At 46.3% G+C, this 27,298-nt stretch overlaps 1 protein-coding gene and 1 non-coding gene across 2 annotated transcripts in view; both read left to right on the top strand.

The window, feature by feature from the left end:
• LOC115309002 (6-phosphogluconolactonase) overlaps positions 1-27,298 on the top strand; it is a 43,456-nt gene that overhangs the window by 7,101 nt on the left and 9,057 nt on the right. The window contains exons 3-4 of the mRNA XM_029967134.4: positions 12,432-12,571; positions 25,865-26,005. Coding sequence (XP_029822994.2) covers positions 12,432-12,571; positions 25,865-26,005 — 281 coding nt within the window. The remainder of the gene's footprint in view (positions 1-12,431; positions 12,572-25,864; positions 26,006-27,298) is intronic.
• On the top strand, positions 11,923-12,004 carry Trnas-uga. The gene has a single exon. It is a non-coding gene; the product is annotated as a tRNA-Ser (tRNA).

The raw sequence follows: 27,298 nt of genomic DNA, 5'->3' as shown, positions 1-27,298 counted from the left end.
CTTCCGGACTGTCTAGCCCGCCAAGTTTGAAAAGCAATATTAGAGCTTAGGCGGGTTGGTGATTCATACTAACACTTCAGAGTGCAGGAACACAGATGCACACAAAAATAAAATTTAAACACTCAAAGAAAGAACTTTCACATTGCACTGACTCTCAACTCTGTGGTGTATTACACTTCATCTTCATCTTTTTTTGCTATTATACACATAGAAGTAAAAAAAAAAAAAAAAAAAAAAACAAGGAAGAAAAGGAAACTGAAGAGGAGAAAGTAAAGGAGCAAAGAAAGGCACCAAGCTTTCAACGCGGTGGTAGCAAAAGACGCGCAAGACAGGGAAGTAAGTTCCAAGTGCAGCGCCGCTAGTTCTTGTGACCACCACCTGGCCCACTCGTCCCCGCAGGCGAGAATAGGGAGCTGCGAAATTGAGCTAGCTCCAGTAACATTGATTTCGAGTGCGTGAAATGCAAAGCGCATGATAACCCAGCCAGTGCCGGGCTGCGGTCGTGTCACGTGACTGTGCTCCGTGCACCGCCGCGTGGAACCGGCAGGTCACGTGATATGGTCTCGGTGCCGGATTATTTATTTATTTATTTATACATACCCTCAATGCCTCGGGGGCGTTATAGAGGGGAGTGGGTCAGTACAAGTGGTTTTGAAGGGCTAGTCGGAATTGCTTGGAGTCGGGTATGGTGACTATGGCGTCCGGGAGGTCATTCCAGTCCACAACTGCTTCAGGGATGAGGGAATGCTGGTGTGCTTCACTGGATGACTTGGGACGGGCGATCTTGCATGAATGGTCTAATCTTGATGATATGTAGGTGGGCGGGTTCAGAAGAGACATTTTCAAGAAAGGTGTTTAGAAGACTTTATGAAGAAGAGAAAGGCGGGAAATTTGACGGCGGGAGGAAAGTAGAGGAAGGTTAAGACGAGACTTCATTGATGACACACTTGAGGTACGAGAATAGTCATTAAAAATAAAGCGAGCAGCACGGTTCTGAACGGATTCAATGGCGTCTGTTAAATTTTTCTGATGAGGATGCCAGATGGAGGACGCATATTCTAATTTAGGCCTAACAATAGTGGTGTACAAAATACGTTTTAGGTTTTCAGGTGAGGATCTAAAGTTTCGGCGAATGTAGCCTAGAGAGCGGTTTGCTGAGGATATAATTGTTTTAATATGAGTATGCCATGATAGATTAGGTGTGAGATTCAAGCCTAAGTATTTGTATTGTTTGTATAATCAATGGGGACAGAGTTCAAAAGAAGTACAGGATAGGTGATTGACAATGAACGAGAAAAGCACATGCATTGACATTTGTTAGGATTTAAGGACATGCGCCATGTGTTACACCATTCAGAAATTTTATAAATGTCGCCTTGAAGCGTTACAGTATCATCTGTAGAGGTTATCTTACGATAGATTACACAATCATCGGCAAAAAGCCGCACAGTGGAAGAGATGTTGAGAGGGAGATCATTAATATATATTAGGAAGGGTAATGGGCCGAGTACTGTCCCCTGGGGGACACCAGAAGAAACAGAGCACAGGGAGGATTTGGTGTGGTTAGCATAAACAAACTGACGACGTTGAAGAAGGAATGATTCGATCCATTTTAGTATGTTAGGGTCAATTTTTAGCATAGAAAGTTTCAGCAGAAGGAGGTTATGTGGCACTTTGTCAAAGGCTTTGGCGAAATCCAGAAATACAGCACTAGTGGGGTAGCCGGAGTCAAGGTTTAGGTGAAGGTCATTAGTAAGAAATAGGAGCTGCGTTTCACAAGAAAAGTTGCGGCGGAAACCGTGCTGCGCGTTGCTAAAAAAGGAGTTGTTTTCGAGGAAATCAAACAGATGCGTGAAAATGATATGCTCCATGATCTTAGATGGGATGCAAGTAAGAGATATAGGCCTGTAGTTGAGGGGAGAAGACTTACTGCCGCTTTTGTGGACCGGAATGACCTTGCCGATTTTCCAGTCCCCAGGCACCACCCCCGACTCCAAAGACTGCTGAAATATCTTGGTTAGAAATAAACTACAAGACAGGCTAGTGTTACGTAATATTTTAGTGTTTATATTGTCAACCCCAGAGGACGACGAGACCTTTAATGAGTTAATAATTTGAGATACACCATTAAATTCTACAAAAACAGGGTCCATTGGAAAATAATCAGCAGGAACGTGACCAGGTAAAAAGTCGGTAGAAATAGGTGTAAACACATTGCAAAAAACATCATTAAACATAGCTGCACACTGATCATCTGGCACAACTTCACCCGAGCCGTTAAAAATCTTTGGTAAAGTGTGGTCTTTTGAGTTAACAATACTCCAGAAACGACGAGGGTTGTTAAGTAATATTGAAGGGAGCGTCTGCTGAGAGTACATGCTTTTGCACTCTTGCAGTTTCATTTTGTAGTTATGTTGACAATTTTTATATTTGGACCATGACTCAGGAGTATCATCACGCTTAGCAGCACGGAAAAACCTTTTCTTTTTGTTACAGAGAGACCTAAGCTGTCGATTGAACCATGGTTTCGCCGAGGAAGGCCTGAGGTATTTGAATGGGATATGAATGTTAACAAGTTCATCTAACTTGTTTTTAAATAAGTTCCAATTCTCGTTAACATCTCGAGAATCAAAATTATTTAAGAAAAAAGAGAAATAGTCACACAACGCTCGGTTTATTTCTTCGTAATTCCCTTTGTCGTATAGCAATATTTTCTTTCCTGAACGAACAATTTTTGCAGTTTCAACTTTTATGTAAGAATGAATTGATCTGTGGTCACCGATGCCGTCCAAGAATACCAAAGGCGTTGGAAATAATTCAGGGTGAGAAGTAAGAACAAGATCTAAAATGTTTGAACAGGAATGAGAGACTCGCGTAGGAAGGGAAACTATCTGAGAAAGATTGAAATCTAAAACGACGTCAATAAATTGTTGACAAACACTGGAGTTTTTAGAGCAGACAGGAGTTGGGTCGTTCCAATTAATGCACGGAAAGTTAAAATCGACAAATAAAAGTATGGGATAGGTTGGATATTCTTTTGAAAGTAATGACAATTCATCGTGAAGAAGGCTTGAGAACGAGTGTGACGCGTCAGGAGGACGGTAACAAACACCAACCAAGACAGACCTAAAACTGCATTGTAAGCAGACCCAAACTATTTCAAGCTGTGAATGATTAGAAACAACTCTGCTAGGTATCTTTTTATCTACGGCTATAAGAACGCCACCACCGCGTCGTTGCTGTCGATCGAGACGATAGATAATGAAATTAGGGTGATCAGGCAGTACTTCACTATCAGTGACTTGAGGAGTTAACCACGTCTCGGTCAGCAAGATTATTTTGGCGCTGCAAGACGAGATAATGGTACTTAGCTCATCACATTTAGATAGAACGCTTCGAGCATTGGCATATAAAAAACTGATGCCCTCATACGAGCCTAATCTGCTGTTTCGAACACTCCCCGCCTTGCGCTATCGCTGAAGTTCAGTTACTAACTTAGAATGGTGGTCGTAGGTATATGTCTTTGGACCGATCAAAAGTTTATCGAAGCGTAGTTTGAATGGGGAAGTTTGTTGTTTGGCATATACGAGCAACGCCTTCCTTGCGGTGCGAACAGTTGGTGAATAATCCTCAGATAATGAAAAGGGTGTACCTTTTAGTTTCGAGGCGGAAAAAAGTAGCTGGTTTTTCATTTTGAAAGACAAGAATTTCACAATGATGGGCCTTGTTTTCCCTTGACGGAAAGCACCAAGGCGGTGCGCACGCTCAACATGCGAGCTATCAACTGCGACGCCCAAGTTGCCCTTCGCAAGGTCGAGTGCTTTCTGTTCAGAAATTTGTTGAGACTCGCTAGGAGCATCAGGGATACCGTAAAACAACAAGTTTGAACGACGCGAACGGTTCTCTAAGTCGTCTATGCGAGCAAGCAAGGTTGATGTTGCAGCACTCTGCTCAGACGTCACAACCTGTAGCTCATTAATGTCATGCTTAACTTCAGCAATGATAGATACATCCTTTTCAATTGAAGTAACCCGATTAGAAAGAGAAGACAGAGCGGTATCAAGGCTTTGTTGTTTCTCTAAGATATGTTTTATGTCGACCTTGATGTTTTTCTGTCCAGCTTCAAGTATAGTTGATTTGGATTCAATGGTTTGTAGCATAACAAACATGTCATTTAACTGCCTTTGTTCAGAGGCAGACAGGGGTCCCGGATTGGTTTCCACATCACCACACTGCAGTAGCAGTGCCTTAAGCATACAAAAACAATCAGTGACAGATACAATAAGCACTCCGGGGCATGGGAGCAGAAGAAGGTACACGTTGCTAGTTCGCTTAGTATGTAGGGAGAAACGTTAACAGACCTGTACGAAAACGAGCATGTCCTGGTTAAGCGTCAGCATTACGCTTGCGCTCCCATGCCCACTGGCGCGGCGACGCTCTGGCACCTCCTTTTGTAGGCCCATCGAAGGGTATTGTGGGAGTGACGACAGGGGTGGTGGCGCTGTATCCGCAAAGAAGGCGCTCCATGAAACAGCTGACGGGCCCTCCAATCCAGAAGACGATAAGGGTGATCCCGGACTGTTGATGACGTTGGTCGGGGCAGCGATGACGGTTCCAGGAATGAGTCCGACCAAGCGCCGTGATCCAAAAGTTACTCTATCTTACTCCAGGGTAAGGGTTTTGTACCTTGACGTTACAAAACCTACCCGCGTCCAGTGCTTTTCAATATGGGTTGTCACGTGACACGACCTGCCGGAGTAACTCAGATTAGAGCACTGCACGGGCCGGAATTTCTAGGCCCGGCCCGACCCGGCCCGGTAGAGACACGACCCGGGCCCGGCCCGAGCCCGACAGAATTTTAAATTTCTAGGCCCGGCCCGACCCGGCCCGGAAGAGACACGGCCCGGGCCCGGCCCGAGCCCGACAGAATTTTTAATTTCTAGGCCCCGCCCGACCCGGCCCGATGGCTGTAGCCCGAAACAACCCATTCCCGTTTGAACCCGTCCCGTTTCGACCCGTTCCCGAAACGAGCTCCCCATTTTAACCTCGTCCTGTTTTGACCCATTCTTTAAACGCCCTTCCCATATGAACCCGTCCCGTTTCGACCAGTTCCCTAAACGCCCTTCTCGTTTGAATTTGTCCTGTTTCGACCCATTCCCTAAACGTCCTTCTTATTTGAACCAGTTTCCGAAACACCCTTTGCGTTTCAACGCGTCCCGTTTCAACCTACTTTTATAAGGCCCTGCGCATCGCAACCTCTTCGCAAAAAGTCTCCATCGTTCTAAGCCTCGTCTGCGCACCTTTTTTGTTTAAGAATATGTTCTGAAGTAGCTTTACATGTCAACGCATTCTTAAAATATACAACCCTTTCAGGCAAGCTTGTTTAATATATTCCTACTTAACCCCTTAAAACGTTTTTTTTTTTTTTTTTTTTTTCAAGATGGTTTCCAAAACGTGCAAGCGCGGAACGGACTATGTACACTGCGCGACACTGATACCGCGAACACGACGTTGGCTCTTTTTTTCGAATTTCACTTCGAAATGGTGTTAGTAGGCACCAAAGTATACCGCTTAGGTCTGTGGCCCAGATGAACACTTCTAAAGACACTAATAGTTTTGAAAACAGCGTTTTGATTCTATGAGATAAACATAAAAGCACGACGATCGCTTGTTCGCGCTAATATATAGTGTCGTGCTCTGTGCAATAAGGGAGTTTTAGAATAACGTACTCAAACACTTTGGGCAAGCTAAAATTAGCACCGCCATAGGTTTTACATCGCAACGCTATTTTTACAGTACCCAAAGCGCTTGCATACGTTTTTCTAAACCTCCCTAATAGTGAACTAGATATTTTTGAGAGCGATGAATCAGACAGGTTGACAAGCATTTGACTGGGACTTTATTTTGTTTACAATTTATAACACTGAACCCTCGCTCACACGGAAAAAGCTTGAAGGCTTTCTAGCTTCAAGACGTCTTTTAGTTATTATTTTTAACGACGCTGTAATAAATTTGCACTTCGCTTTCTTTTTTTTTTTGTATTTAATGAACCTAAAAGATTAATGAGCAAACTTCTTGCTATCAACAACAATTTATGATTTACGGCACAAGATTGCCCAGGCACGGCCCGGGCCGACCCGGGCCGGCGCGGCCCGAGAACTTTTTTGTTCAAGCCCGAGCCCGGCCCGGGCCCGAGAAAATACGTGCTACCCGGCCCGAGCCCGTGCAGTGCTCTAACTCAGATCAGTGCCTCCTACATAAGTTACACTATGCCTGTCAGCTTCTCTCCAAGAGGTGTTCAGGCCCGATGCTTCACCTCACAACACGCATGTACGGCTAGGTAGCGCCGCCTGGCGGGCGTTCGTTTTTTCTATTTTTCTAGCATGTTGTATTCACATTATTATTGAAGATATATCATATATATGTTTTTTAACAACATGTCGAACACTGTTCTGGATGTGACCGCCCTGATTCAAACGAGTTTCGCTGAGACAAAATGCGAAACTACGAAACAAGCACGACCAGGCTTCGCTCTGCAGCGCAAACGCGGAGAACGCTTGGCCGTTTGACCGTCTGCTTCGGCGGCAGTTTGGGGCTTTGGCGATTACCTTGAATCGCGCGCATAGAAATACAGTGTAGACCGCATATAACGTATGTCGTGGGAGTCGCGCAAATCCGCACTATAAGCGGTACCGCGCTATAACCAAAACATCAATTTTTCAGGCCAAAATGCATGGCATCAGACAACTTACCTTTGTAAAAGAATTTATTTTATGTTAGATGAAAAATAAAGCTTAGTTTGAGGAAAGTCTTTATTTTACCAGACTAGTACACTTCTCCCTTAAGTGTGTCAAACATTTTGAAAGAAATGAGTGACTTTTGCCTGGCACAGCCTTTTAACGGCGTCGCGGGTTGCGGACGGACGTTGCGAGCGTTCAGGATTGCTAACCCTAATCACTTTTCTCCAGCAATGAAAACGCGAGAAAATTCGCATCCTTTATACGGTACGCGCCAGTAATACCCTCAACTTGAGCACAGGCATGAAATGCTCCAAATAAGAAATCCGGGCGATGTTCGAAAACACAAATGCTTAGAAAGCACCACTGTAGTCGAAGTAAACAAACACAATGACACGGGCATTTCTGCCGTCTTGAGAGTGCCGCCACAACATCGCCGCACGAGTAGGTGGATCTTCCCTTCTAGTACGTGCTGGGTTATCATAGCGACACACGACGAAAATTCACAGTCAAGGATAGCGCTTTTATGCGGAACGATGAGCTTCTATCACGCCGTCTACGTCGACGGTCAAAACCGACGCCATGTTTGCGGATAGAAGCAGCCGGCCGGCCCGCGACCGGCATGCAACGCGCGCGAACACTTCTCCTCGACCTGCGATTGGTCTGTCGTTGCGGTTGTTTCCAACGTTTCCAACGCAGCGAAGGGACGCACGCACATGAACGACACGTGTGTGCGTCCCTCCGTCGCTATGGCAACTAAAGCCTCTCTCTTCACTTCTCCCCGCTTCTTCGAGCAACCTCCTTGCCCCGCGAGTGCCGCTTGCGGCTCGTGCCGTTATCTAGTGTCGCACAGGGAAGCGTGCTCTCTGCGTCGGTCAGTCGGCGCGGTTGCCGGGCTGTTTCGAAAACCGCACTATAACCGGTATTTCCCTCCGCACGCCTGCATTTTAAGCGGTATGTAATTACATGGAGTTCTATGGGAGGCGAACCGGTGGTTTAAAAAAGCCGCGTTATACCCGGTCCTGCACTATAAGCGGTTACGTTGTAAGTGGTCTATACTGTAATTGGCGCCGGGTCGTGTGCGGGTGAAAGGGTAGGAAAGTAAGAAGTAATATTCCGTTGAAAACGGCAAGCTGGTCCCGAGCTGTCAGTCAAAAACATTTAGATTTCTTGCTGTCGGTGCTGCTGGGGCGACATTATTGAACCTCCTACGGAAGAGATGGTTGGCTTCACTACATGGCAGGTTTGTACGCCTAGGTGGATCTACCGCTCGGCAACCACACATACTATTTGCCCTCTCCCTTCCGCTTGCCAGTGCTCGGAGCTGACAGGCATAGTGTAACTTATATAGGAGGCACTGCTCAGATCCATTTGGGTACGATTTGGAACACAGCCTAGGTGTGCCTGCTCGTGACGTCGGCTTCGGCGTCGTCTCTTTTGAAACGATATATGGCTGCGCTGCGCAGACAAAGTGGCACCTCCTGCTACTATTGCCCGCCGCTTTGCCGCCGGTTCGCTGTCCCCTCGTAGTCATATGTGAGAGCAGTGTTGGAACTAACGCGTTACAAGTAACGACGTTGCTGGTAACGCGTTGGTTTCTTAACTAAACATACTCGATAGAATCCCAAATGACTAACGAGTAAAGTTATGTCGTTATTATTTTAGGGAATCTCCTATGAAATTACGTTACCTGTTGCTCGTTACTTTTGATTAAAAATGACCACATGATTGTTTGAAAACAAAATAATTTTTATTCTGTACACTACGTAAAAGTGGCAAGAAAACCCAACAAAGCCATGTATAAATGGCGTCATTTCGAACTCCTTCGAAAGTCACCTTTAGCGTTCCCACTACCGGGCCCAAAATTAAAAACAAATACCTCCGACTTGCGTAACAATACCAACATTTATCAGACGTTTCGTCTCCTATACGGGAGACATCATCAGTGCGGCCTGGGAACACCCGACTAGCTACCAGAAATCCAACGCTTCTTCTTCCTTCTCTTCATCCATAGCGCTGGTTCTGCCGACTTTTTCGTCCATGGCATACGGGAGACATTATCATCGTCTGCCCTCGCTTCAACTTCTTTTTACGTCCGTCCTGGATGGGAAGTTAAATGACAAGTTATTTCAGGATGTTGGTGTATACGTCGAGGAGGGGGCCACGGTTAGAATTGCAGGCAGATGGGTCACTGCGAATACACCATGATTCCAGAAATCTTCTGGGGCCCCACCGTTGTTCGCGTGCCAGGGTCACAGCGTTCGCCAGGTCAAAAGTGTGACCAGTCGTCCAACAATGGTCCACCAGTTCAGTTTTTGATCTTGTGGCATGTGTTGCTTTCTCCACGTCTCTTTTGTGCTCTTTGAGGCGGGTACTCCGTTTGCGGCCAATTTCTCCGATGTAACACTTGTCACAGTCCTGACAGTTTGCTTTGTATACAACACCACTTTGAGATTCAGGAGGGGTTGAATCTTTTGGCTTCGAAATGAGGTCGCGTAATTTTATATGGGGTTTGAAAGTTGTTCGTATACCTAGTGGCAGGAGGGACCGGCGAATAGATTCTGAGACGCCTTTTACATAAGGGATAGTCACCACGCCTGCTTTGTAATTATTAGTTGCTTTTGTTCTTCCCTGCTGCATCTGTTTACGTGTTTTCAATAAAACCTTGTGAATACCCGCGCCTCAAAAGGGATCCGATAACAGTCTGAGCTTCCGATGCTCGTAAATCTGAATTTGAAGGCAAATGTTCTGATCGGCTAATTAAAGTTTTTACAACGGCTCGCTTATGTTCTACAGGGTGGTGAGAATCGAAACTCAAAAAATTACCGGTATCACAAGGTTTACGATACACGGTGGTTTCAATCTGACCGGTGTCACTTCGGCAAACAGTTACGTCCAGAAAAGGTAACGTGCTATTTTGTTCAACTTCTCGCGTGAACTGTATGGAAGGTTCAATGCTGTTTAGGGTTGCATGGAAGTCATCGACGTGATCCTCATTTAAAATAACGAAAGTGTCATCTACGTAACGTCGATAGAATTTGACAGGGCATGCTTTTACTTCTAACGCGGTCTGCTCTATGTGTTCCATTACCAGATTAGCCAAGGTCACAGATACCGGACTACCCATTGGGCAACCCTCAATCTGACGATAGAATTGTCCACGGAAGGTGAAATGCGACTGATTTAGACAAAAACGCAAAAGAATAATAGAAGGAAGAAGAAGCGTTGGATTTCTGGTAGCTAGTCCGGTGTTCCCAGGTTGCACTGATGATGTCTTCCGTATAGGAGACGAAACGTCTGATAAATGTTGGTATTGTTATGCAAGTCGGAGGTATTTGTTTTTAATCATGAATCCCGGCTTTTCGAACATTTCTGCATTTATTCGGGCCCAAAAGGCACCAGATTATCGCTGCGCGGAACCTTTAAGCATCCTTGCTAAAATCACCGTCACCGTACCCTGAGCAGCCGCGGACCCCGGTGCAGCGCTATCCTTTCCCCGCCGCGCTTCCCCGTTTGTCGGCGCTGTCAGGTCTGGGTGGACGCAGCGCGTGGTTGCTCCATGCACGACTCACGAGCGAAACGGCACAGTGAGAGCCTTCACGGATTCCGGACCATATGCCCCGAAACACGGAAGGACAAGGTCGGCAAGGAGCTCAATTGATTCGCGAGGAACCGCTCGGAACAACGGCAAAATTAAATGTCAAGTTTTAAAGAAAACGACAAGCCCCTCCTCCCCTCCCCTCCCCTCCCCTTCATTGCCACTACCACTGCTCTTTCCTTATAAACAGCTGTTACTGCGAAAGTGCTCGACAAAGGGCCACTGCGCTGAGGCGCGCACGGCTACGCAGCGAGAGTGATGCCCGAACCGCTAAGGTCAAATCGGCCCGTGTCGTTTGCGGTGAAGGATGAAAACAACCAGCAAGCAAGCAAGCACCTGCGTAACATGTTTTCCGCCTATTTCAAATTCATAACCATATTCACTATCACGTCGAGAATTAAGTTCACAATATTACTTCCCATCACAAACTCCCCAGGTGAAAATTTTCATTAGATTCCAATTGGAATTTCCAATTGGTACCAGCTAGGTTTTGGAACAACCAATTGGTCACTGCAATGGGAACCAATTGGAACCCATTAAGATTCCAACTGGAAATTTTTTTCCAATTGGTGAGACCCATTGGCCAGTGTGCTTCCAATTGGAACCCACTAAACCAATTGGTTCCATTTAAAACCAGTTAGAATTCCAATTGGATCTAATGGAAATTTTCAGCTGGGTCATCAAGTTCACGAGCCGCTCACATCACAGATTCATTGTGTTCACGAGCCATTCACCATCACGTCATGAATTCATTGAGTCATTCACATCACAATGAATTTATTTAATTCACAAAGTCATTCACAATCACAACACGACTTCATTCACCATCACATCACGAATTCATTCACCATCACATCACGAATTCATTCAAATTAACAAATTTATTCACCATCACATCACAAATTCATTCAAATTCACAAAGTCTTTCTAATTCACAAAGTCATTCACCATCACATGATTTTTTTTCAATTTCAAGAATTAATTCAGAGCCATTCAGATTCACGCCGTGAATGTGAATGAAGGTGAATGAGTGAGTTCATGGATGAATTTGCCGAGGTGTGCTCGAGGGTGGACTCGCTCGCCCTCAGACCTGGTGACTATGGGTCGTCACCGGGACATTTATGTGACATTACAAAGTGGGCACAGTGATTGATTGTGGCATTCATGTTTTTTTGTTTTTTTTTGTTTTATGATGTGTCGAGATGAAAAATGACTGCATCTCCACGTGGTGAATGATGTTGATTGGGGCGAAGCTCTGGTGGTGCTGATGATACTGATTTTGTTCGTAGGTAGTGCTGATGGTGCTGACTTTTTTTTATTGCTCATAGGTAGTGCTGAGTTCCGGGTTGCATTGGTATGGAATGTGTGGTATGGAACGTGGTTATATACGCATTTGAGCATTTGACCGCAGCGCCCTCTCGTCTATAAACGTTGAGCCAATGTATGCAAAGTTTTAACACGATTATATACGCATTTGACCGCAGCGCCCTCTCCTGTATAGACGTTGAGCGGCTACATGCAACGTTTCATCCATGACATCCCCAACTCTTGAGTTACTACCATATCTCAGAGCCCCCTACTCGTCCCGCAGTCGTGGCCGAGTGGTTAAGGCGATTGACGTGAAATCCATTGGGGTCTCCCCGCACAGGTTCAAATCCTGTCGACTGTGCAAACATTTTTTCTTTTTTTAAGAAGACAGATGGGATGGCAATCGATGTGAGCACGGACGCAGGACGGACAAGGCTAGACCCTAAGGAGCTTCGCCCCTAAAACACGATCAGGCTTACGGCCCGACTGTGTTCTTCACTCAATGGATTATGCAGGTTTTCGTTCACCAGAAGGTGATAGTTCCTTCGTGCGTTTTGATAAGGGGCGTGACTTCCTGTTTGAAACGAATTGGAATATAAGGCTAATTGATTTTCTTTTGGCATAAACTAGCACTCGTAAACAATAATATTATTATTAAAAATGAACCGGAGTTGCGCTCTAAATAGGACAACAATGAGCGTCGTCCCTCACGTTTCCTCACTCTTGCGGGGCTTTGTCCTCCGGACAATTTAGTGCATTTAGGATTGTACTTGAGCTTGTGACCGCAGCGGGACGGGCGGCCATGGACTACAGCAGCAAGCTGTCGGAGTACTTTGGAGAAGCCCTTCCGGAGTTTGACCTGCTTCTGCTAGGGATGGGACCCGACGGCCACACCTGCTCCCTCTTCCCCGGACACAAGGTGCTCGAGGTGAGGCTCGAACAGCGGGTGCCACCTTTGGAACGGTCCTCGAGGGGCTGCCTGGAATGCATTTCTGACTGGCCCATGCATCGAAGGTGGCCCCAGAGAGGCAGCAAATTATACCAGAAGCCGGTAGGATCACGCAACATGAGTCTGATGTCATCAGGTTGAAATTGAGCAACCACAAATGAGGACACTGTGAACAGAGAGATGCACTGGAGGTGCCATAATGGTGGTGGCAGAAGACCTGTTTGTCGCACGGCCTAGCTTGGCAGTTACTTGAGGCCCAATGGTTAGGGAAAAACGGTGGGAACCATGGTGGGCAACAAATTGGCTCGGTTGTCTTCGAGTAAAATCCAGTTTATTTCTTCTGATATATGGATTCTTGCCTGCATTGCGGGGTAGGGAGACAGGGACAGAACACATTGCTGCCTGATAGGACACCACCCCTACAGTTCAGAGAGGTACTACATTCGTATATACGGTGCTGTTTTATGATGCCAATAGTAAGAGAAAATAAAACATACAGATGAACATCAAAAAGGCAGCGAGACTACAAATCGAACAACATCGGAATAAAACTCAGTTAGAATATGCATCGAAGCCTTCATTTCTAAAAATTTAATGAGTTCAATTCTTAACAGGCGTGTCCTTCTCAAACACCTAATGCGAAAATCTGATAGCCCTCTATAACATCGAAGCGAAAACAATAAAAGCAGATTATTTATTCTACACTCCTTCGGAGATCGTGCCCAACTCGGTGATTATATTGAGGCGCCTGTATCTGAATGACCCTGAATGATGATGCAAAATTCCTATTTGGTTTAACATGCATGCCGGTTATCCCAAATGAAATGAACTGACATGTGATATTGCCACGCGCCGCCGTGTAACCGAGCTTTCGGTTGCATGTCAAAAGGTCCCCAGGTGGTCTAAATTAATCCTCAGTCCTCCGGTGGGGCGTGCCAGATGCCCGTCGTTGGTTTGGCACGTAAAACTCCCAAATTTGACTTTGATATTGCCACGCGCGTCGGCGAAGAGTGAGCGCGCGCGTGGCCGAGTGGTTACTGTGCTTGACTTTCGTGTGGAGGCCCAGGGTTCGATTCTTGGGAATTACGCGTCTTTTATTTATTCCTTCAGTTTAATGTTCTGGTGAATTCGAGAACATTGTTGTTTATTCGAGGTCCGAATGTTCTATGTGTCAAACCTTCTACGCTCATTATTCTGGAAGTCCACGTGTATACATAAGGGGCTTCGCGTGGCAAGCCAAACTTAGTTTCGCCCCAGAGCTCGATCCTGCTGTTTCGCCAACATCGATGCCTGTGACACGCTTAATTCAAACTTTCAGTTTATTCGAACTGACTCTGTGGTCCGGACTACACTATATGTATTTCAATGGGCGAAAACACCCGGTAATTCGAACGCTTAAACGCCCGCGCCGGTTAATTCGAACATCCCGCATCACCCAGCATGCCTTCAGGAGCGGGCTAACTCACGCGGCAGCGCCTCCAACGTCTCCAGTTCCAGATAACCATAACAACCGATCACATGGTGACCTTGAATGCTGCGATGAGCCGGCCAGATGAGCAGTGCGGTGCTCTCTTGCACGGTGATGGTGCTGTGCCGCTGCTCTTCGGCGCGTTTTCGGCGGGAGTGCGACAGTTCCATTTCTTGCCTTGAACCCGCGCATTGCTGCAGTTCGACGTGTTTTCGGTGGGCGTGCGACTGACGTTATCTCGATTCCAAGTGTCATGGCGAGCCAGGGCACGTACCGCCCACCAAAGGACCTCAAGACGAAGGTAAAAATACTGCAAGAAGGCACACTTTCCAAAACGGAAATAGCTCGAAGCGCTGGACACCACCGCACGCTACTTCTCTTGCCAGGAGAATGTGGATGCCGCGTTAAAGCTGGTCTCCAAGCTCCAAGCGATCTTTGTTGATTCACGACTGAGAAACCGCGCACAGGCACGCATCACGGATTACTTCCCTTTGTGATCGGTGAAAATAAATGTCCCGGAACTCATCACTAATGTGTGAGCTCAGTGCACATGCGCCGCCCAACGCAGCGCTGCACGTAAGTACTCCATTTAATGAGCTTTCGTTAATTTGAGCTTCGTTTAATTCGAACAAATTTTCTGTCCCTCTCAAATTCGAATTAACGAGGTTCGACTGTATTTTATTTTGGGCACAAGTCCGCCCCATTAAACAATTAGTTTCTCCAGTTAACTCACCACCTCGTCCTTTGTCATTCGTGACAATATCAGCCAGGGTTTATCAGTGGTGGCAAACAATGCTATTATAGCTGACTCTCAATAATTCAAAGCCTCTTTATTCAAATTTTTGGGTAGTTCAAAGCATTTTAGGTTCCCAGCATATACACATACAAGTTGTCACAGCTGCTGTGGAAAGAGAGAGAACAGGTCAGCCAACCAGTTTGAGAAATCAAATAATGAAAATATATTTTACAGAGAAGAAAATAAATGCAAAAAGAAATTATCGAGCAAAAGAAACAAAATGGTAAATTCATAGTTATCGGCAGACAAAAAAGACCTGCCTATACTTCGTTTCAACTTCCGTCCGAGCGCAGCTGAAGTTACGTGTGGCCGGAGCCAATCACACGCCGGCAATAGGTCATGCGATCTCGCCTGCACTTTTGTATCACTCCGCTGCACCGCTGGTCATTCTAGCCACCCGCGCTCGCCGAATATTTCGTCTGCTATGGGTGTATCAACTGTATCGTCTGCTACGGTTTAAAGTGTGCCTTTTCACGTTCTGAAATTTAGTCACGGGATGTCGGTACGTAGGCTGGCCGCTGGCGTCTGTGTCTGAGCTTTGCACTGTTCAGCATTTCGGCATAGTTTCGAGATGTAACTGCACATTGCAAGGTGCCCGATGACCCGGCCATTGAGGTTTCCTTGTATTGTCTGGATTTACCCGCGCTCGAGGCGCAGTACTCTCCACCAGCTTCTCGGCGTTCAATGTGATCGGCAGGTAAAGGGGTGCCCTGACTTCGCCGCGTATCAGTGAATTGTAGTGATTTGGATGCTTTTCTTGTTCACAATGCATTTGCGGTACGATGCGACCGGATCCGTCTCCTGCCGAATTTGAAATTAGACATTCATCACGACCTCTCGCACCTGACGCCCAAACGTGCCTTAGGGAAAAGACGTTTTGAAGCGACTCGGTGAGGAAAGCAACGAAGCAGATGATTTGGCCATTACGGGAACGAAATCGCTCAGAAAAACCGAGCGCTGCAGCCGTGTTGCCGGCAGATGTACGTGTTTTCACTAAAACACATACATTTACATATGTTAATAAAAACATTAACTTCAGATATTTAATTCCTTTAGTTGCAAATCATTCTGAGCAGTACACATCTGTGCAATGTTTACGCACAAAACAGTTATTTAAAAAAAAAATTACTTTTGCAGACTACTTTGTGGTGCGTAGGAATGCTCTTCTCAAAGTTGCGCACCGTCCCTCAGCCTTTGGCTGCGCTCGTACGGAAACTGAAAAGAAGTATAGTCAAAACCGTCTTCTCGTCTGAGAGTTGCCTGCGGTTCCTCCGAAATTGTAGAAGGGACGCCTCTGGGATAGCACATCGGGGCGGTGCCGGGCCGTATCGTATGTGGCGACCAGCCTTGTCGGGAGTGATCCCCTTGGCGACTGGCCTTGTCGGGAGTGAGCCCCTTGGCACTGTGATGTGGACAAGCCAGGATTCAGGTAGCCGCCGTGGCCGTTCGTCGCGGCTCACTGGTCAGTTCCGAATGCCTTCTCGTTCTCCCGTGTCCGCATTCCTCGTGCATCTTCCTCTTCTCTTTTTTTTCCTAGCTTTATCGTCATCACCGCACGACAGGAGTCTACGGGTAAATAGTGCGTGGTAATTCGAAGTTTAACCACCCAGACTAGTGAGTTAAAAGAACTTTTTTTACAGTCTCAAAAAGTTCAGCGACTTTGGGGTTCCCGAAAATGTCTCGAAATTATGCCGACCAACCTTAAACCGCACCCAAGCATACTTTATTGCTTTTATCTACCGCGCGCGCAGTCAGGAAAAAGGGGGAATGAGCATGGCACGCAGCCAAGCCTCCAATCGGCCGAGCCAATGAAGCGGCTAAACGACGCCGAGCCGAGCCGAGCCAGTGTGGCTGCGGGCCATGGGGCTAGGAAGCTTCCGGAGGCGACACGACGGCACCAGAGGTAAAGTTGGAGGAGACTTCCGGTTTATAGGAACATTCCCCCAACGATGCCCAAAAACAAATGAAACCAAAAGACGGTATTGGAGGGAAAGCACAGCCGATTTTGCGTCAACTGCTGTTTTGGCCACGTTTGGGGGCGTTCTCACGGACCGCATCCTCCACTCGTGGCTTCACTCTGGATTTTCTCGTTTGGCTGGCTCGAGCCAGTACGTCGCCTCCTCGTCTTCCTACCTCCTTGCTGCAGGTGCACGCTTCATGGTGTCATTACAGTGCACTAGAATAGAGGCAATGGAGTGAGCTGAATGGGCCGTGCCTCAAGAAGGCCGTCGTCGCCAGCGGTGAAAGAAGCAGCGGCGCTGCCGTCGCCTGCCACTGAATGCAGCCTCTTGGGACGTGTTTGGGGGAGCACATTTCGGTGGACTATGCCGGTTTGTTTTGTCGTCTCGTCGGTCTTGTTCCACGGAACGCTTGTGTACGACTGTGCGCATTGACGCCACCACGTATAAATAAACTGCCAAAAACGACCTACAGTGGACTCCTCTTAAACGGAACTCGAAGGGACAGAAAAATTTGTTCCGTTTATCAGAAGTTTCATTAAAGCAAAGCACATAAAATGAGTGAAATATGACTTTATTTCACAAGCATGATGTCCAGCTAATGTAGCTGACTAGAAAAAAGAGGTAATGGTAGTTTGTTTTGCATTTTGTAATCGCTTTTTGACGAAGTAGGTGTGCATGCCTTGGAGGTACAAAGGTTTCTGTTGACTGCTGCACCTTCCCCAGAAATAGTCTTAAAGACTAGGCCGTGGCGCTTTTTAAAACGGCTGAGCCAACCGTCGCTCATTTTGAAGTTATCTATTCCCAACTGAGACGCAATCTCTCCAGCCTTTTCTTCGAGGATGGGGCCGCTGATCGGGAAATTAGCACTTCGCGCGCGCTTAAACCAGAGAAACAGGACGTTCTCTATTTCCTCAAAAGGCGTCTTTCGCATCCTCCTTCGGTCGGTGGCAAAGCTTCCGCGCTTTACAGCGTCTTGAATCTTTTCTTTGTCCTTTGATATCCTTGAGAGTGTAGACTTCGGGATATCGAACTTCCTTGCGATCTCCGTCTTCGAGAGGTCACCACGATCCAGCTCTTGAAGGATCTTCATTTTCGTAGCAAGCGAGATCGCTTGGTGCGGCCGCTTTTTTACCGCTTCCATCACAACACGGCAAGCGGACGCTGGTTTGTGTACTCGATGGTAAACGTGACGCGCAACAGACGAGGCGCTAACCCTAATGGCGGTAGAAAGACTGGATTGGATTGCCTTAATATAATGGCTTGGATGGATGGATGAATGGCTGTACCGTACCCTTTGTAACGAGCGGCACCTCGCGTCACCTAGCCTAAAACTTTTTTTTTTTTATAATAATATTTGTATAAATTTTGTTCTAACACAACCCCTTTTCCTTTAAAGTGTCCTCAGTCTTGGCTATTGCGTACTCCATGGTTGTGAGACTGCTGTAGCTATTTCCGATGTCCGCGGTCGCCATGGGTAGTTTCGGTTTCGGTCCCGTTTAACCGAAGTAAGCAAAAAGGGGGGTTCCGATTACCCGAAGAATTTATCATTAAATACATAGGAAACCAACCGAAACAACCTTTAGAGTTCCGTTTATCCGAATTTTCCGTTTAAGCGAGTTTCGTTTAATGGGAGTCCACTGTAACTACCGCTATGCTCCAGGCCACAGCACTGGGTACGCCCGAGGCAACATCAAAGATGCGAAGAAGTTCTCACCGCCGAAGTTGTGGACCGGACTCTTCACAAACTTCATGACATTGAAGGAGCGTGATTTACTTTGTGCTCACTGAACGCATTTGCGAGTGAAGTGAATGTGGAAAAGGTAGTGTTCTTCACGGTAGACAGTCCCGGTATTTTCCGCTCTAAGATGTTTGTGCCTGGTAAGCAGGAGTCACACACGCCTGTGCCAACAATGCGAGACTGCAAGCATGTAGCTTTGAAATGCACCTCTGCAAAGACGTTGCAGCATGCAGCGAAGCTTCCCCGATGGGCAATCTTACAGCGAGCTTGCGGGGCCAAACCCAATGCAAGTCTAGCGCTGCTTTCAGCATGAACTGCCAAGGAAGGGCAGCAAGGAAGGGAGCACCTTGTATTGCTCTTAACTATTTAAGGAAAGCCCTCGTTATTCGGCAGTCGTGCCTCAAACGACGTCATACAGTACTCAGAAGTACCCTAAAAACACTGTGTGAGAGCTGCAAGCATGCACCCACATAAACGAGCGACTTCTGTTGAAGCTATACAAGCTTGCTCAAGATGTCAACAGAATGAAAAGGGCATGTGCTGCAACTTCTGAAGATGTGCTTGCCGATAAGTTAGTCTCTGTCACGAAAACAGCAGCTGTATGTCGGACAGTGCTTTGAGGCGTCAAAATGGAAAAACTAATGGGGAATGAAATACAACAGAGAATGAATTCTAGAATCCATCCTGCTAAAAATGAGAACCTCTATCAATACATGCGAATGCAGAACATTCTGGTCTTTCCAAGTGCAACAACAATCAGGAAATACACAGCTCAGCACGGGGGTTGCTACGGCTTCAGTGTAAAATTGCTGGATATACTCAGGGAAAAAACAGCCTAACTCGATAAATTCGACCGGCACAGGGTCCCAATAATCGACCAGATCAAGCTCTCCAAACATGGCTCTGTGACTACGGCAGCCAAAATTGAAGGTTTTGTTGACCTAGGAGCCTATGTGCCTGAAGTGCAAAAATCACTACCATGCAATCATGAACTGGTTGTAATGTTTCTGCCACTCGCGGGTAGCTGAACCCAAGGGTGAACCTCTAGCCAAAATTGTATTCGAGGCCACAGTTCTGTCAGAAAAGGCTGGTCTCTTCGTAGGCTATGTGACGTGCAACAAGGCATCGTGGAGCAGAAAATTGTGCCGAGTCCTCAGCGTGCAACCATCATTGAAAGAAGTGGTCTGCAAGAAGCCGGATCCGCTAAACAGCAGTCTTTTTTTTTTCTTCCTTACTTTATAAGACATGTCAGTAACAAACTCCTCAACATGACTTTCAACACCTGAGGGACAAGTGTCCACACAGTTTGTTAGAGGAACTTTCAGACTTGACAACAATGCAGTCACCATGAAGGTGATGCCAGGGATACCTAGTGTTCGTGTTGCACCTAACAATATTGAAAAAATTAGAATCAGTCATGTTTTTCAATTGTTTGAACATGGCCCTTTGCGAGCTTTCTTCTTTTATTGCACGCAGCTGCAGAGAAAGTGGGCGAACATTGAAGCAACGAAAAAGTTGTTCCTGAGAATGAAATTCCTTATTGGTATCATTACGTCAAGGTTCGGGGCAGAAGCCCTCAGATCCGGGTCTCCAGGTGTAGAGCGGAAGGAAGTGCTCAACTTTTTAAACCAGTGGGAAAGTCACTGACAGAAAACACTTCCTGCCTGAGTGAGTCAACTGCAGAAGGACTAAGGGTCACCCTCACCAGTAGTCTTGAACTGCTTTAGTACCTGCACGAAAAGGTTGGATACAAGTAATTGCAGGCCACACTACTTAGCCAAGGCAAGGTCGAGATCTTTTTGGAATAGTACTATGACTGGGTGGCTCGCTTTACCCATCAGCTGAACTTTTTTGTTTCATAACAGAGCTGGAGGACACTTTAACGGCTCTGTTACAACCGTAACTTGTTGATCGGAACCGCCCCAAGGAAACGGACTGCCCGCGCATCCAGCGACGGTGGTGGCGGCTACTCCGTATGAAGCCCTCGCGTAGCTTCACCCATTCTTGGTTGGATCGTCCGGCGGGTCGTGCCTCGACTTTTCTCTCTATTTTCTTCTTTCACGAATATGGCGAAGCCTGTTCACATACACTGTTGGTAAAGCACCAAGGCACGTATTTATGTTGCCTGGCGTCGTTTGAATCTGCCAGGACTCGATGAAAAGCCTATATCGGTTAGTCTCTGCATCTATAATGCTGGTGTTGTCGGAATCAATCCGGTGGTCTTTGACTTCGCAATGCTCAGCGACTGCGCTGCGCTCGTGGTCGAGCTCGCAAATGTTGTTTTTGTGATGCCGTATTCTTTCATTAAAGTTCTTTGTCTCGCCGATGTAATGGCTGGACAGTCTGCTCAAGGGATCTTATAAACCACGCCCTGCGTTTTTTCTTTCGGAGGGCGATCTTTTGGGTGGGGCATGAGTAACCCAAGCGTGGACATCGGCTTGTGGGCCACGTTGATTCCTTCTTTGGCTAGCACGTGTGCAAGCGCCTCGCTTGTTCCTTTGATGTAGGGTACGCAGATGCCCGAGGTTGAGCGTGGCTGCGTACATGCTTGTGGTTGCTGGTGTCTGTGATCTCGAGCTTTACCAACAATGCTTTACCAACAGTGTATGTGAATGGGCTTCGCCATATTCGTGAAAGAAGAAAAGTAGAGAGATGCGCCACATACCTGAGAGAAGAAAAAGAAGGCCGAAAAACGCCGCTCCTCAACGGCCATAGCCGCCCCTGACGAAGAATAAAGTCGGTTCGAAACGTAGGGCTCCTACATATTTAGGAATTGGTTGGTTGCCATATTTTAATTATTGAAGATAAACTTGCATTTTTGGAGCGACCTCCCCCACACTCCTCACCACCGTTTCCCCCTCCACCGTTTAAAATGGCCGCTGCTCGAACTTGACAAGCCCACCAACGCCTCAGCCGACTGATCTTTCCGACGACCAGTGACAACTGTCACTGCTTAGCTGCAGAAATAACACGTGACACAGGCCGGGCGAAATTATACATACCACGGCGCCCATGTCACAAATAACGAAGACGTCCGCTTTCGGCACCGTCACATACCTTTCGGCCTCCTCGAAGCGGTGGGGCACGGACAGCGATTGCCAGCGGTGAAGTTCAGATACCTGGTACGACTTTAATGAACACAGAGGTAACAAACTATCACTTGCACGGTCGTTGCCTAATCTCTTCTTGCTTTATTGCACGGGAAAATGCCGGCGGAATGCCGTGTTAAAAGGTAAACAATCATTGGCTGCAGAATGAACAGACCTAACCTTGCATCTGCCTCCGGCTTTTCTGTCGTTCTTTTACTCGTTCTTCCTCTCACAATCACAGATGTCAGCGCTTACGATTTACCACGCTCCACAGTCCCGGCTTTGTATCCCTGATCTACGCGAGGTAGAAGCGTTCGAGCCGTCACGATCCCGTGTAAACAACCGACGCACCCGAACAGATCCAACTCGACGATACGACCATGGCCCGACCGGCCCGCCGACCTCTCCAACCTTGCCGCGCATGCGCACTGCCAATTTAGAAGGAAATCACATGGGCCGTTCTGTCAACTTCCGGAAAGATCTGTGAAATCCCACAGAGCCTGTTCGGCGGGGCTTGAGGTGCTCCGTGGAGCGGGCGTTGCCAGAGATGTACGAACGGAATATGACCAGCTCGAGCAAGATCTGTGAGCGGAATATGCGTGCTCCAAATGGAGCGCTTTTGGAGTGCTCAAGATCTGCGAGCGGAATTCACCATTACTTAAGGGGAGACACCCCCCGGGAGGGTCAACTTTTGAACCCTTGGCTTAAAATTAATGAAATTTACAGGGTAGGCTGGTGGTCATGCTAGAGGGTGCATAACAAAATTTTAGGTCTGTCGGTTAATTGGGAAGGAAATTGGGACAGCTTCTATCAGCAACACCCCTACACTGTTTAGTTAATCTATCGTCAGAAAACTATCACAATATTAAAGATTTTTATTCGCTAGATATGTAGCAGAATGCCTAGGAGGTGTGCCTATGGAAAGGTTTTTGTAAAAAGTAATTGATTTCTATCAATTTTCTCTTCTGCGAAATTGGTCAACTTTTTGGTCTTCTGTGTCTCCGACAAAATGTCAACATTTTTCATAGAAGACATCCGTAAAGTGACAAACAAACTCCATAGGCGCATTCCTTATTAAATTTCAGTCAGGAAAAGTGAAGAACGAGCCTTGCCTGTATTTCCATTCTCAAACGATAGATTGACTAAAATGGAATTTATACAAAAAAAGTGGAACGGAGAAAAATCTGTTCAAAGTGCTCCAAACCCTACCTTTCCTTTAGCTTTGGTGGACAGAAAATAATTTATAAAAAAATAACTATGCAGTGTAAACTAGTGAAAATTTCTGGGAATACTCTCTGGATGTAGATGAATGTAAATATGCAATTTTTCAAAATCAATGTTTTTTGAAGAATCTTTTTTTCTCCGGGTAGTGTCCCCCCTTAAATAGATCTGAGCTACTCCGGCAGGTCGTGTCATGTGATAATACAGATAAAGCGATGTTGGACATGGGTAGGTTTCCGAACGCAAACATACAAAACCCTTACCCTGGAGTAAGATCGAGTAAATTTTGGAACACGCCAAAGGATATGTGGGCCCAGCAAAACAGACTGTCAGCATTGGCAGGTGGCGTACGACGTCGTCTGATGAGCACCAAGGTCCCCAAAAAGTGGACGAGGCGAGGAGGAAAATCGTGATGTTGGCTCGGTGGTATTCAGACAGACGTCAGACTGCCGGACGCTCGTGTCGCCTCACGATTTCTGAAGTGTCCTGTTTGGACAGGCCTTCACTCCTCACCTAGCCCTCTGGTCACATGACCTCCCCTTTAACCAATCAGCATCGAGCATTTCACTCCTCCACTCCCACCCATCAACCAATCGGTGTCGAGCCTCGCGGCCATGCTTTTGTCCAGGCTTCACTTTTCGGCTTCATGAAATGCCAGACACCTACACTTCGTTCCACCTTAAATCCAGACGCCGCAGATGCTACAAGCTGATGGGATCAATTGAACACAGCAAAAGTGCACCATCATGGTATTCATCATGTTTCCGTATGTGTTCCACCATCACTCAACCAATCATAGACAGAAAAGGCCTTTGACTTCCGTTTTTGATGCTGTCTGATTAGCTCATATCGTCGGCTGCATCTGGACTTAAGGGGGGTCATGGGCCTAAGTTCTAAAATTTTTCGAAAAATTCATTTTTCAATTTTGAAGTTTTCAGTTTTAGAAACTAATTATACACCCTTACACTACATTTCATAACCCTGCGCCGAATAGTTATGTTGATATAAAATATTTTCAACGCATTGTGGGCTGTAACAAAGTAAAGGAGTTAAATGTTAGAATGCATTTTTCTCAGTTCCGCTTTTTGCTGCAAATTTCATACGAAGGAATCTTTTGTTCGAAGATAAAATTATTCTGATACCACAATCAAGATGTTTTTTAACTGAAATTTACTGGGGAATTGGGCTATCTACTTTATTTTGTTTTAAGTTAAGGTCCTCATTGAGAAAATCCAGGTTTTTGAAAATTTGACATAGGACAGATATACATCTCATATTTTGAGGTAATCACTCTTCCTGAAATGTTTACATCGGAGTTATAGAAACTAGATAACCCAAAGTCCCACATCCCCCACTTTAAATTAAGCAGTTGAAATGATGCTTAATAGCTTCATTTGCATATCATAGATTTCTTAACGAAGAGTGAGTTATCCTCTTATGCAGGTATGTAAAGTTGTCCTAGAGAGCTGAAAGTTTGCACAGCACACTTGCATCTAAAGTTAAATTTCCCTTGCAAATTTCATTTCGATCACTTCGATCAGTCGACCACCAATTGTCACGACTGTTTGCGGAAAGTCGCCAACGGCAAATGAAGAGAAGCGGAAGCTTTAATCAAGAAATAAAGTAATAGTCTCATCTTTCACCGTGTTTGTTGGCACGTTTTATGCCCAAAAAGCAAAACACAAAAACCGCGTCACCAGACTCTGTTTGTCTGTGTATTTTGAAGTGTTTTGTTGAGAACTGCAGTCCCACTAGGAAACAAGTTTCCTTGTCCCCGTGTCCTGCGTCATGTCCGCCAGGTGGGACGGCAGACTCCGACGGCGGACTCTGTTGTCTGTCGCTTGCTGTCGTGTGTCGCTGTCGTTTGTTGCTGTCTGTCGCTTTAGTGGGACGCGGCTATTATGGTGGCGAGGGGCAACGAAGCAAGAATGACTACATCCCTTTCAGCATCATTTGCTTATATCCCGCCATAGATAACTAGCTGCATCTATACCGAGGCCATCATTGATCCCAACACTACTATTACTAGGAGTGAGCTATCTTTCGGTGTCTACAAAAATATAGCGAATCAAGCCAGAAATAGGGGTGGGCAATCTTTCGGGGGTGGGGCATCTCTCGGGATTTTACGGTAGTTTACAGTGTTCCTTACATTTGGAGATGCTTGTCTGTGATGTATCTCCAAAAGACTGCTTTTCTAACTAGTAAATGTTTCTTCAAGACCAAAAGGAAATTTTATCTCGGGATGAAGCAAAACCAATGTGGTAATCTGGCAACACAGTATGCAGTACTGCAAGAAACGGCTGTAGTGTAAACTGGGGGTCTTCACTTGCTTGCCTTGGATGACCCATATCAGCTCGGGCCAGGGTTGGTGCTCCTCGTACCCCTCGTGGACGGTGCAGATTGCCACAAACGTCATCTTCATCCCTCTTGAATTTGATCCAAAGGAGTACTGGTCCTATCTTTCTCGTTTTCCAGTGCCATATTTTCATTTATGAAAAAAAAAAAACGAACTTTGCAGCATGTGCAACATATTTTTGCTTATTTCAATAACATTTCTTAAAGTAAAAAAGCAAAAATCTATCTTGTCAGAAACAGAACCAGTCTGCCACCTTTTTTGAGACTGTTGACACTCATACGGACGTTAGCACACGACGAAAGCCTACAAGCTGCTTTCTGATTATGTCAATACCCATATAATTGTCAGTGTGTAGCATCGCCTAAAAGCGCTTACTACTGGTGTTGAGATGATGCTTAAGTGCGAACTGCGAGCTGATATCCATGAAGCATAACAGCAGAGGCCAGCTCGAGAAATGCAGGTCTATATTTGTTTTACAAACTGTTTAGTCTTCCCTCAAACTCTTTATGACAACTGTCTTCTGCTATATTTGAAGTCAGCATATTTCAAGATCCAAGCTCATAGCATGGGTGGTCAGAGACAAAATGTAGTGCAGAATGAGGTGGTCTGGATCGCTTTTACATTTTTGTTTCTCTGCCTACAGGAGAAGAGTCGGTGGGTAGCTGAGGTGACAGACTCCCCCAAGCCTCCCCCATGCAGGGTGACACTCACCCTTCCAGTGCTCAACAATGCCAGGCTGGCCCTGTTTCCCATCAGCGGCAAGGAGAAAGCAGACACTGTGCTGGTAAGGTTGTGCAAAGTGTTGCAAAGTATAGAGCCAGAAATCAGACAGTATCCTTGGGGAAGGCTGCATGAGTTGCTACAAAGTATTGAGCCAGGAACTGGGATGGTATCCTCAGGGATGGCTGTGTGATGTGTGACAAAATATAGAGTCTAAAACCAAGATGGTGTACCACTCGGAGATGGTTCTGTAACATGTTATGAAGTACCAAGCCAGGAACTGGGATGGTACCTTCGGGAAAGTTGTGCAAGGTTTGCGAAGTGTAGAGCCAGGAACCAGGGTGGTACACACGAGATAGTTGTGTAACGTGTTACAAAGTACCAAAGCCAGGAACCGGGATGGTACCCCCAGGAAAGTTGTGTAAGGTTTATAAAATATAGTGCCGGGAACCAGGATGGTACCCCCAGGAAAGTTAATTAAGGTTTACAAAGTATAGAGCTGGGAACTGGGATGCATAGTCAGGGATGGTTATGTAACATGTTACGAGGTGTCAAGCCAGGAACCGGGATGGTACCCCCTGCACATGATGTTTGGTGTTAGAGTATCGAGCCCGAACTAGGGGTCAGTACCTTCCAGTGTTGCGGAGTTGCCACTCCGGAGTTGGAATGATTCCAGAATCATTCCGCATTTTCGCGACCCCGGAATGGAATGGGAATGGAATGGCGGCAACGTTGAGGGTGATGGAATGGGAATAGAATTAGGTGCCTTTTGCTCGGAATGGAATGGGAATGGAATGGGCACGGTTCTTCCTTTTTTTTTTTTTATTGTTTACGGTTAGCTAAACTGAGCTAGTCAGCGAGTTGTTTGCTCAGAAATAAAATGAGCGGGAAACTTCTTACCCGCCGTGGAGCCCTAACAGATTTATACGGCAAAAAAATGCAATACAAAAAACAAGCGTCAAAGCAAAGAGGAAAAGGGGGTAACGTGGCGCCTTTCACAGACGCGCAGGCAGGCGTCGAGCTTCGATGGCGTTACACGAGAGCGAAACAAGAAACCAAGCACCAAGCAAAAGAAAAGGGAGCGGCAAAGAAAGAAACCGCCATGCACAACTCCTCATCATCCTTCTTGTCATGCTTTTTTTGTTGTTGTTGCGACGGTTTGTAGAATGCACGCGTGCGCACAGACTGAGATCTGGGAGCGGAAGCGGCTCATAACTCGCAGAGCTCTGAGAACTCGATCGTTGACTCGGGCGCCTTCGAAAGATGATCAGTTATCGTTTTCTTATAGTTCGAGGCACGTTGTTTAGCAGGCAGCCAACCCTGCTGCCTTCCATGTTCATTCGTGCGCACTCTTTTG

This window comes from Ixodes scapularis, unplaced genomic scaffold (genome assembly GCF_016920785.2).
Source record: "Ixodes scapularis isolate PalLabHiFi unplaced genomic scaffold, ASM1692078v2 PGA_scaffold3__209_contigs__length_174095766, whole genome shotgun sequence".
Taxonomy (NCBI): domain Eukaryota; kingdom Metazoa; phylum Arthropoda; class Arachnida; order Ixodida; family Ixodidae; genus Ixodes; species Ixodes scapularis.
This window is presented reverse-complemented; position numbering and strand designations above follow the sequence as displayed.